Raw genomic sequence first — 12,589 nt, forward strand, 5'->3', positions numbered from 1 at the left:
CTCGCTCAACTGCGCCCCACACATAATAATCAAGGGGGTTGCAGTCTGGGGAGTTGGGTGGCCAGATGTTAGGGGGTGATGTGGTCGCAGAAATTGTCTGATAGCCATTCCTGGGTTCTCCTGCTTGTGTGGCGTGATGCAGAGTCCTGTTGCCAGACATAGGGTCTTCCAGCAGCCACTCTCTTGACCCAGGGCAGCACTACCTCCTCCAGGCACTTGATGTAGGTCTCCGTGTTGAGTCTGAGGTTGTGTTGGAAGATGAACGGTGGCTTGACGTTGCCATCACTAGTGATCACTCCAAATACTATGATGTTGATTGGATGTTTGATTTTTATCACTCTCGGTACATGTTCGTAGATTGCACTGTCCTCAAATTGACACCCAAACATTCTGAAATGTTTGTATTGGAGCTTCTGACACAAATGTAGTATCCAAATTTCTGGCTAAGTGAATTGTGTCATGGTGCTGTTTTTCTCACAGATAGTGTCCAACTGACCCTACTATACTGTGTAGTTACTGGAGAGATTTGTGCCCAAGACACAAAAAGCCAAAAGAAATGCTGCCAAGCAATTTGTTCAGTGTAATAATGATTCCACCAGCTCACCATATATTTGTGTGTGAATGTTTAGTGGAACAAACATGCGAAATATATATCACAGAGGCGAGGTGGCTGAGTTCCTTTCGAGCGTTGGGCCTCATTGAGGCAAAGTGGCCGAGCTCCATTTGAATGTTGGGCCTCACTGAGGCAGTGACCAAGATCTTTGGCATTATGTCGCGCTTGAGGAGGAGACTCATCGAGCCGAGTGAAATCGCAGTCATGACAGATACTGGTGTCACACAAATGGCACCTGTGCCGGTGTCACATAAAAGCACCCATTACGCTCTTAGAGTGGTTGGCGTTAGGAAGGGCATCCAGCCGTAGAAAGCCATGCCAAATCAGACTGGGTCCTGGCACGGCCTTCCAGCGTACCAGCCCAGTCAAACTTTCCAACCCATGCCATCATGAACAATGGTAGTTAAATGATGATGATGATGATATATGTCAGGCCACTTAGAATAAAGAATTTAGATTATGATGTTTTACAGTCAATAAATTAATCTACCATATTGGATGGCTTATGACTAAATTTTTTTCCTAAAAAAAAAATGTCTCAAAACATCACGCTAGATCTTATATGTAAAGTTGGGCTTTTCATGGACTTCGGTGCACTAAATATGCGCTGCTAAAATTGGGGTGCATCCAATATGCTTATGCATCTCTTACGTCATCAAATGTGTGTATGCATGTGTTTATGTATGTATATATATGTATGTATAAATGTGTGTATGTACTTATACATGTACATATGTGTGTATGCGTGTGTGTATATTTTTAATCTTTTACTTGTTTCGGTCATTAGACTGTGGCCATGCTGGGGCACCCAACGCCTTGTAGTGTATGTATATATTTATATGTACTTGTGTGTATGTAATGTATGTAAATAAGTATTCTTGTAGTGACAATAGAATGTACTGAACTAGTGATTCTGGCGTTACGCACAACATGCACGTCTTTAGTCGGTTCAGCTACAACAACAACAACAACAACAACAACAACAACAACCATTGCTGTTAACTACATTCGAGTCGACCTCCCTCCCCCACTCCTGTAATAAATACCACAGATCTGTTTACTACTGATTGTAGTTTGGTAAACAACACCCTTCACATACCGACCGACCGACCGACCGACCGACCGACAGCCCAGGCTGATTCTGATGGAGCCACTGAGCCAACCAAAAGTAATTTCTCATCAGTCAAGGTTATCACTGAGAAACAATCATCTTCTTACCGTTCTTCTCAAATAACTGGATTCCTTTTATTCCATTCTCTCTCTCTCTCTCTCTCTCTTTCTCTCTCTTCCTTCCACCTTTGACTCTTACTTGCTCCCCCTTTCACTCTCCCTCTCTTCCTCCCCCGCCATCCCTTATGTCCTTGTTGTTACTAATTATCTGGCAAGATGCCCGCACAGTTCTTACGTAACCTGACATGTCATAAATATGCGAATACCATTGTTACCTCACTTAACATTACCAATGTAGGAAGAGACGTGTGTGTTTGTTCTGTTGCATCACGGCAGATCAGGCAGGGGGTGGTGGCTGTGGGGTTTGCAGTGCAGCATGCTATGGTGAGGCTATTGTGTGGTAACAGGGTGGGTGGAGAGAGAGAGATAAAAAACTATCATATTCGATGCATAAAAGATGCAGGTTTTTCCCCCCCAAAAAAAGAAACAAAAATGTCCCTAAAAATCACCTCTGGTCCCATAAGCTTTAATGCATGAAAAACTTTTTTCCCCCAAATATGTGCAGCTGAAATTGGGGTGCATTTCATATACTCGTGTGTCTTTTATGCCATCAAATATTTTGTGTGTATGTATGTGTGTGTGTGTGTGTATATATATATATTTATTCATTCAGTAATTATTAGCGATGGAAGCAATATTAAATATCAAAAAGCAATCTTTATATCCAAATAAACATGGATGTCTTGTTAGAACATCGGATGCTGCATTACTAGCCTTGAGAGGTCCTCTCTCATGTTGGCTTTTGATACATAAAAGCACAAACAGAGATAGTGTGCTTTTATGCACCAACACCTATATGAGAGGATCACTCAAGGCTAGTAATGTAGTATTCGGTTTTCTAATAAAACACCCATGTTAAATTAGATATAAAGATTACCACACACACACACACACATTCTTATACCATATTTTATGGTATATCATGCATTTTGTTTTTGAAAAAAATGTCTCAGGAAATCACCCAAGCCTTCCCGTACACTTTAATGCACTCAAATATTTTGTCCCCTGAATATGCTCAACTGAAACTGGGGTCTGTCTAAATATGCCTGGGCGTTTTTTATGCCTTCAAATTCAGTATTTGAGCATTGCTTGATTATTGTTCGTGTTTTTAGCCGTATTCAGTCCAGATCCTTTAAATCTTGTGTAATCAGGGATGTTCTAGTCACAATTGTCCCCTCTTTTATTTCAGACATAGTATATCCAGGACTACATTATCCAATGTAGCCTCCCTACCTTTTTTTTTTTAAAGATTGTAGACTGGAGGTGTAGGCTGTTAGATAAATTTCTCATACATTACATCTATTATGTCTGCCCTGCTCCCATGTTTTTGTACTGCATTACATCCACTTTCTGTCCCCTTATCTTTCTCAGCCATCACATCTATCTAACCCCTGCCATGTCTTTGTCATACTCTGTATCCAACCTCCCCCATTTCTTTGCATTACATTATATCCCCCCCCCCATCTTTGTCATACACCACACCCTACCCTTACTTTGTTATACATCACATCCACCAACCTCCACCTCTGTCATACATTGCGGCCATAAATATATTTCACTGGTAACTTTGTGTGTGTGATGATGGCGTAACTGACCAACGCTTCAAAGTCACTGTCAACAATATTCTTGTTTAAGAATAAACCTGTACTCTAAAAATGTATAGAGTAATCCTTGAGATTAATGTAAAACTGTTTTTAATTATACATGAAAACAAACATTAACTATTATTTATATATGGGTTGTGGCTGGGTGTATAAATGTGTTTATGTGAGCATTGTATGGTGTATGTTCAAACATGAGTGAAATGCAGTCTCTATGTTAGTTTGTGGTGGCCAGGCTTGTTGCCACAGAACTCTACATATGTGGCCTTGTACAAGAACAATGGTCCACTAGAATTACTTGTCTCATCAGTAGTGAGCTGTACAAATGTAATGCGGTGTGTGGACTGCACTGATGCTATGCTGTTGGGATGATCATGTCATTTGTTCTTCCCATGCAGAGACTGGGGGAAAAAATGGATGGCATCTAATATGACAGAATTTTGTGGCATCTCATGGGGATAAAGTGTGGGACTCTGTTCTTTCTACAGCATCTGTGCTGGGTGTCCTTTCTAAACTCTCTCTGTACAATGTACCTGTAATAGTTAGTATCCTGTGTGTCAACTCTGAGGAGTAGTTTAAACAGTCTTTATAAAATGTACCCAGAGTAGCCAGTACCACCCTGTTCTTTGTGTACTATTTGACCAAGGCATTCAGTCTAAACTGTTTCTATTCATTTGTACCCTGGATGGTGAGTACTCTTTACTCAACCCTGAGAGCTCAGTCTAAACTACCTTTATGTAATGTACCTAGGGTGGCTAGTACCCTGTTCTTTCTGTACCATCTGTGCTGGGTGTTCATTCTAAACCAGGGGTGGCCAACCTGAGGCCCGTGGGCCGCATGTCCCCCCCCCCCAGACTTTTATCTTGTGGCCTGCTTGATACTTTCTTGAAATGGGTTTATTTAAACAAACATTTAAAAAATTTTATCAAAATTTAAAGATTGTAATGAAAAGTAAAAAAGAAAGATGCTACTGTTTTTGCAATGATAATATTTCATGTTGAATCAACGATCATTCATTCATTATTGTAATAATAGCATGAGAGAGCAAAATGCTTTCAATTCTGTCAGTTTACAAGCGACCCTCAAAAAACTTTCTCTGATTAAAGTGACCCGCAATGTTATTTGTGTTGGTCTAAACTGTCTAAACTGTCTCTATACAATGTGCTTGGTGAGTACGTCTGTTCTGAGGGCTCAGTCTAAACAATCTTTATATAAGGAGCCCAGAGTGGCCACTAGTACCCTGTTCTTTCTCTGTAACATAACATTTACTCAGTATAATCAAAATTCTATTGCTTCTGTACAGTGGCTATTTACAGCCATATTCATTTTTTTTTATATCATATCATTTACCCAAAATGGTTAAGGAAGGCTCTGAACATTTTGAGTTTAAATGATACCAAACCATAAATGAGGAGGAGGAAAGGGATGTTGTAGTGAATCGATTAACGAAGGAAGATGCAGGAAGTTGCTTTGTCAGTTTGTTGTTATGTGACCAAGATCAGTGTTGTTCAGGAGGAGTTTGTGTTTGAGGAGAGAATATGGTTGAAGTTTTTACCAGGGGAGATAACTACAACCGGTTTTTGGTTTGTAATGTCTTTTGACAAATCTTCTTAGTCCTGCAGACCTAAAGCTTTGGAAAATAGAGGACAGTGATCTCTGCTGATGCAGGACAGTTGGAATGGTGAGGCATATATCCATCTGTCCATTTTCTCTGCCCGTTATTCATGGAATAATCTTGGTGGGTAGAATCCTTCGCATCTTCCCCCTAGGCTCCTTTCAGAATCAACCTTCATTACCTTTCCCTGTTGGATTGCCAAGTGTGACCAACTGAGATTATGGACATTATCCAACCATATTTTTTCTTGGTCTACCCCTAGGCCTCCTGCCAGTTGGCTTGGTTTGAAGAATCTGTCTTGCATTTCTATCCTGCTCCAATTGCCTCTTCAGGCATAGATACACATGATGGCATAGTCAGTCTGTTAGAGTCCTGGTTGATGCAATGGAGGAGAGGTTGAAGGCAGTGAAGGGGAATGGAATATCCCAAATTTTGCAAGTAAGGTGAAAACTTCAAGCAGGTCCCTGGGAGAAAGAAGAGTCCAAATTTGGAGGAGTTGTGGGAAATGCAAATATCACTTCCTCCTTGTCAATTCTCATCAGTCTGACTCCATCATGTGATGTAAGGAAAGGAAGTGGAGGGTTAAAATGGTAGAGCTGACAGAGGCAAATGTTAGCAATGCATTTGATAGAAAAGACAGAAGATATCGTGAACTAGTCAAATTCTGTGAAAATTATGGATGGCAGGTAACATGTTTTCTTGTGTAAGCTGGTTTCATAGATATGCATCACAACACCTATATATTTATATATATTTTTTTCTACTTCCAGGTTATCATAGATCGACATCCTGTTCGTTTCTTTGTGTATAAGCGACCTCATGTTGACTACTTCTTAGAAATAGTAAGTATCTACATCTCTCCTATGTGAAATTATTACTACTGCCCTTGTGATTAGAACTCTCGAACCCTTGGTAATCAAAATCTGTCATAATGGTGCATGTTACAGACGGGTATTAACTTTTATTATTGCCCAGCATCACTTGTCTCTATCGTTTTCTCTGAGTATTTAATTGAAACTGTCTCTATACAATGTACTCAGGGTGGCCAAGTACCCTGTGCCTCAAATTTGTGTGCTCAGTCCACACTGCCTTTATACAATGTACCTAGGGTGGCCAGCACCCTATCCTTTCTGTACCATCCTTGTTGGATATTCATTCTAAACTGGCTCTATACAATGTACCTGAGGGGTGGGGTAAGTAGCCTGTCCTCAGATTGACACCCAAACACTCTGAAATGTTTGTATTGGAGCTTCTGGCACAAATACCAAGCACTACAGCATGTAGTTTCCAAATTCCTGGCTAAGTGAATTGCGTCATGCTGCTGTTTTTCTCACAGATAGTGCCCAACTGACCCTACTATACTGTGTAGTCAACAAAATCAAAAACAATGCGCATGTGTGAAATTAAAAATATAAAATGGTGACAATTTACCCAAGCTCAGTTTAAACAGTCTTTATATAAGATACCCAGAGCAGCCAGTTGTACCCTGTTCTTTCTGTGTATCTAACATTTATCCAGGTTAATCAGGATTCTATTGCATCTGTACAAAGGCTATCTACAGCCCCGTGGACTGTACTTTCATATAGCACCTATTAACAGCCAGGTGTACTGTGCATCCACCTGTTTATAATAGCCTGGTGGATTGTAGCTTCACATGACACCTTGGTTTACAGCCAAGTGGATTGTAACTCTATTCATGGTACCTGTTTACAGCCAAGTGACCTGTGTGCTATTTTTCTTCTTTGCGTGTTTGTTTGTTTTTGCTGGGCATCCTTGTAATTTTTGTCCCGTTGTGTGTCCAGGTGAGCCATTGGTATGACTTAGTTGTCTTCACTGCTAGTATGGAGATCTATGGTGCCGCAGTAGCAGACAAATTAGACAACAATCGAGGAATTCTAAAGAAAAGGTATTACAGACAGGTATGTGGTAGCTTAATTACATATTTTTCCTGTTTCGTTTTGTCACGTTGTTTGTTGCTGTTGTTACATTCCGAGTTCAAATCCTGCCCAGGCCAACTTGGCCTTTCATTTCTTTAGGGGTGGTGTAGATGTATGTGTGAGAGGCTGTTTGATTTGATACTAGTAATATACTGGCTCACATTTTCTTCCAAATCATTATTTAGGCATTGATAAACTAGGTATCTGTTAATCTCACTATAATCCTTCTGCAATGTTTATTGATTTTGCAGCAGTTTTAAAAGCTGCTGCTACTACTACCAATACTACTAGTAGTAGTAGTAGTAGTAGTAGTAGGTGGCAGAAATGTTAATGCATTGTAAAACAATGCTTTGTAGTATTTCATCTGACTCTTTCCATTGAATTCAAATCCTAGGTCAAGCTTGCCTTTTGTCCTTTTGGGGTTGAGAAAATATGGGATCAACATGATCAACTTGCTCTATTATAACTGACTATCCCTCCTCCCCCCAAATTTCTGGCCATGTGCCTATAGTGGAAGGGATTATTATTATTATTATTATTATTATTATTATTATTATTATTATTATTATTATTAAGTTGGTGAGGTCGTAGACTCATTGGCATGCTGGACAAAATACTTAGCGGCATTTCGCTTGTCTTTATGTTCTGAGTTCAAATTCTGCCGAGGTTGACTTTGCCTTTCATCCTTTTTTTTGGAGGGGGGGGGGTCAATTAAATAAGTACTAGTTGAGCACTGGGGTTGGTGTAATCAACTTATCCCCCTCTCCCAAAATTACTGGCCTTGTGCCAAAATTGAAAATCGTCATCACCATCACCATCATCATTATTATTGCTTCTGCTAAGGTCAGCTTTACCTTTCATTCTTTTGGGAGCAATAAAATAAGTACCAGTTGAACACTGGGGTCGATGTAATTGACTCCTCCCCTCCCACAAAGTTTCTGCCCTTGTGGCAAAATTTGAAATCATCATTATTATTATTATTATTATTATTGTTGTTGTTGTTGTTACTAAAGTGGTGAGGTGGTAAAATGTTTAGCATGCTGGATAAAATGCCAAAATTGCTTAGCAACATTCCACTCGTCTTAACATTTTGAGTTCAAATTCCAGTGACGACTTTGCCTTGCATCCTTTCAGGATTGATGAAAAATGTAGCAGTTGAGAAGTACCGATGTGAATGTATTTGACTGGCACCCGCCCACAAAATTCCAGGCCTTGTGCTTATAACAGAAAAGATTATTATTATCATTATTATTATAATTATTGGTGAGCTGGCAGAATTGTTAGCACACTGGATGAAATACTGCGTGGCATTTCGCCTGTTGCTACGTTCTGAGTTCAAATTCCACCAAGGTTGATTTTTGCCTTTCATTCTTTCAGGGTCAATAAAATAAGTTACAGTAATTGACTCATCCTCCCCCCCCCCCCAAAAAAAAAAATTGCTGCCCTTGTGGCAGAACTTGAAGCCATTATTATTATCACTATCTCAAATTATGTTCATGCAACCATCACAAAATAAATGCAACTTATTTTGTTCTTTTATTTTCAAAAGTTGTTTTCTTTTTCTCTCATGTTTTTCCTTCTTTAAATCCTTTCCTTCAAATGCTCATGTGTTGAAACTGACGGGAGTGGCTGTCGTTATTATTGCTAACTCTGGTTTGTCTTAGACAGTTTCTGCTGCACCATTGAGACACTCCCCCCTCCATTCTTATCTGCTGACAAAGAACTAACTTCAACACTGGCAGGATTGAGCAATGTGTGTGTGGGTGTGTTTCTATACTCTTTATATAGATATAATTGTTGTTGTTGCTTAGCTCTGATTGAAATCTGTAGTCAGAGATGTACCTGTCATGACCATCTCGTGTTTTTTTTTACATATTAGAGATTACATTGCCCGGTGTGTTCTTCATTTATTTAAGATGATTTGGCTGTTCTTTCTAGCAGGTTGAAGTACTACATAGAGGCTCCGTTACTGGATGTGGTTAAATAGCTACAGTAAAACAGATAATTTTCATCATCATTTAATATCCTCTTCTCCATGCTGGCATGGCTTCCATGGTTTAAGAAGAACCAACCAGCCAGAGGCCTGTGCCAGGCTCCTATGTCTGCTTTGGCATGGTTTCTGTAGCCTATTGCCTCTTTACAGAGTGTATTGGATGCATTTTTTGTTGGTACCAGCACTAGGGAGGTCTGATGAAAGACAAGACCCCCTCAGCTAAGTAAGGGAAAGTAATGTTGAAGGATGTCAAAGTAGATGCTAGTAGTAACCATGGCGAAGGTGGTGAGCTGGCGGAGTTGTTAGGACACTGGACAAAATGCTTAGTGGCATTTCATCCATCTTTTTTATGTTCTGAGTTCAAATTTTGCCCTGGTAGACTTCACCTTTCGTCCTTTCGAGATCGATAAAATTATTTACCTGTTAAGCACTGCCTTTCTCCCTCCACCAAAATTGCTGGCCCTGTACCAAAATTTGAAACCAATACTAATAATGATGATTGTAAGGAGAATGGTGACGGTGGTGATGATGATGAAGAAAATGGTAACAGTGATAAGAATGGCTATGATGATGATGATGATGATTGTATGTTTATTATATTCCAGCATTGCAGTTTTGATTTTGGGAGTTACACCAAAGATTTAGCAGCTATCAATAGTAACCTTTCCAGTATATTTATCTTGGATAATTCTCCAGTAGCGTATAAGTCGTACCCAGGTAAGGCACCACATTATTTCACCATTATTATGCCATATATATGCGTGTGTGTATGTGTTTTTGTCTGTCTTGACCAGGGCTTAGCAAAATGGAGGTCTAGTGTGGTTTATCCATGGGGTGGGGTTCGATAAACACCTGAAATGATTTTGAGCATAAGGACGCTGAATTATTAGCAAACTAGTTTTTTTTCCAACATGAATCAGATTGGATTTAAAAAGGTCTCTCTGAAATACAATATGTTGATGGAAAATACCTTAGCAGATGTTACACCATTGACATGCACCTAGTAAACGGGCAACATCACCTGGCTGATTGGTGAATCAATTAAAGACCAGTGCACACTTTTTATGAAGGCATCGTTATGGAGACAAAACAAAATAAATTTGGAGGAGTTTAGTAATTTAGGGCTAAAACTCACTAATTTCCACATGCAGTAACTGGAATTCACAAAACCCATATTTCACAGCAAATATATTTATTATATCAATACAATATGAGTAAATTTTTATAGTTCTTTATCCGTTTCATTTCGTATTTTCAGTGAATTTCTTTAAATATTTCTTACTAAAAAGGCATGGCTGTGAGGTAAGAAGCTTGCTTTCCAACCACATGGTTCTGGGTTCAGTTTCACTGTGTGGCACCTTAGGCAAGTATCTTCTATAAGCCTGTGAGTAGATTTGGTAGATGGAAACTGAAAGAAGCCCATTGTGCATATATGTGTGTGTGTGTGAGAGCCTTTGTGTCTGTGTTTGTCCTCCACCACTGCTTGATAACTGGTATTGGTGTGATTACATTCCTGTAACCTAGTGGTTTGGCAAAAAAGACTGATAAAATAAGTACCAGGCTTAAAAAGAACAAGTCTAATGACTGAAACATGTAAAAGATAAACAATAATGACAAAAAAACCCCACCTAAAGTGGGATTATTGTGTTTAAATCATTAAATTTTTTAAATAATTATACTTTATAATCTATTTTAAGAAATTTACATGATGGGGATGGGTATGAAGGGTGATGAGTTAATTAATCTGTGAAAGGGTCAATGATATAAGGAGTTATCATCCAGTTCCTGGTCCAGACAGTGGAAAGCAGGCATAATGATTGTAGGATGATGTTGTGTTCTGGGATGTTGTGCACATCTTAGATGTTTGAAGGTGATTTTCCATGGCATGTAGAATGTGGGGTGTATAATATGCTAACTGTGTGTGTGTGTGGTTGGTGTTAGGAAGGGCATCTAGTTGTAGAAACCCTGCAAAAGCAGACAGTGGGGTTTGGTGCAACCCTCTGGCTTGCCAGCTCCTGTCAAACCATCCAATCCATGTCAGCATGGAAATGGGGGTTAAATGATGACGATGGTAATGATATCGCTTCAGTATTTCTTTCTTTTGTGTTATCATCACTATTTGATATCAGGATCATGTCAAACTCCACCGTCGGTTTTGGCTTGGTTTCTACAACTGGATGCCCTTCCTAATGCCAACCATTTTACAGTGTGCAACTAAGTGCACTCATAAAGTCACCAATTAACTGAGAAGAGAAAAGAGATAAGAGAAAAGCTCCTTCTACTGAGTGGGTGGGGCTCTATTCATGAGAGGGGAGGTGGTTTTATGTCAGAACTGGAAATGTTTTTAAAAAATTTCTTTTTTTTTTTCCCTTCTGTTTTCAGATAATGCAATCCCCATCGACTCGTGGTTTTGTGATGCCCGTGACACAGCTCTCCTGTGTCTCTTACCCATGCTGGACGCTCTCCGCTTTACCAATGATGTGCGTTCGGTCCTCAGTCGTAACCTCCATCTTCAACGCCCATAACATCCAACGGGCAATTTGTTAGTCGATACAACACCATCACCTGTTCACTTTGCTTCCTACGGGTTCGCCTGAGGCTGACCTCATTCTCCGGCACCACTCACAGTCTTTGTCAATGTTGTTTGTCGCTAACAGCGGCTACAGTAGGGTTTTTTTACTGTTATTGCCGCTGTTGCTGCTGTTGTTGTTGTTGTTGTTGTTGTTGTTGTTAGGTGGTGGACAAACAGCTGCAGACTTTTATCACTACAATCAACCACATTTCATCAATCATGGTGTTTGCCCTACGTTCAGACGTTCAGAACAGCTGAGGACATAACCGACTGTCGGAACGTCTTGCAAATGTCCACCTAAAAGACAATAATAATAATAATAATAATAATAATAATAATAATGACGATGATGATGGTAATAATCTCAAGACAAACTGTCTCCCTTGTTGAGAAAGACTACCAAAATATTTTTCAAGACAAAAAGAAAAAAACAAAACAAAACATTCATCCAAATAAAAGGGAGTGAAAAAAAAACAACAAAAAATAACAAACAAACAAACACAAACACAATTATTTAAGAAGATGAATATCTAAAAATGACAATAGAAACAAGAAACACCTGTAAAAGAAGACAGGTAAAAAATACAATTTAATGAGATAAACAGAGAATGAAATCCACTCCAAAGAAGTCCCCCCTTTTTTTTTACTACCAATTTGCTGTTTATCTCTGCAGCAAATTGCAACCCACCCCCCTTTTTCCTTTTGTTGTCACTAGAGAGTTCCACTTGCCCTGCTCCCAAATCCCCCTCCTGCAGACTTTTCACTCCCCACTCTTCAAGTCATATTGACATCTGTACATAGTTCCATGGCAAACAATAATTATAATAATAATAATTATACTAATAATGTTGTTTCACTGAACAGAAGTGAAATGGTTTTTCTACTACATCCGGCTGTTCCTTGTGGTCGTGTGCCGTGAAAAAGAAATCAGAGACAATGTAAAACGACCACCACCCCTCTTTAAAAAAAAAAAAGAATCACAATCATTGCAGTGGGGGTGGGTTTTACCTTTCTAGCCAATCTTCATC

At 39.4% G+C, this 12,589-nt stretch overlaps 1 protein-coding gene across 1 annotated transcript in view; it reads left to right on the forward strand.

Moving 5' to 3' along the window:
• The window catches only part of LOC106878558 (CTD nuclear envelope phosphatase 1A), a 30,249-nt gene extending 18,167 nt beyond the window's left edge, over positions 1-12,082 (forward strand). Inside the window, exons 4-7 of the mRNA XM_014927802.2 lie at positions 5,830-5,901; positions 6,862-6,978; positions 9,595-9,706; positions 11,372-12,082. Of these exons, the coding sequence (XP_014783288.1) occupies positions 5,830-5,901; positions 6,862-6,978; positions 9,595-9,706; positions 11,372-11,514 (444 nt within the window). The 3' untranslated portion in view covers positions 11,515-12,082. The remainder of the gene's footprint in view (positions 1-5,829; positions 5,902-6,861; positions 6,979-9,594; positions 9,707-11,371) is intronic.
• The last annotated feature ends 507 nt before the right edge of the window (positions 12,083-12,589 follow it).

Source organism: Octopus bimaculoides, chromosome 26 (genome assembly GCF_001194135.2).
Source record: "Octopus bimaculoides isolate UCB-OBI-ISO-001 chromosome 26, ASM119413v2, whole genome shotgun sequence".
Taxonomy (NCBI): domain Eukaryota; kingdom Metazoa; phylum Mollusca; class Cephalopoda; order Octopoda; family Octopodidae; genus Octopus; species Octopus bimaculoides.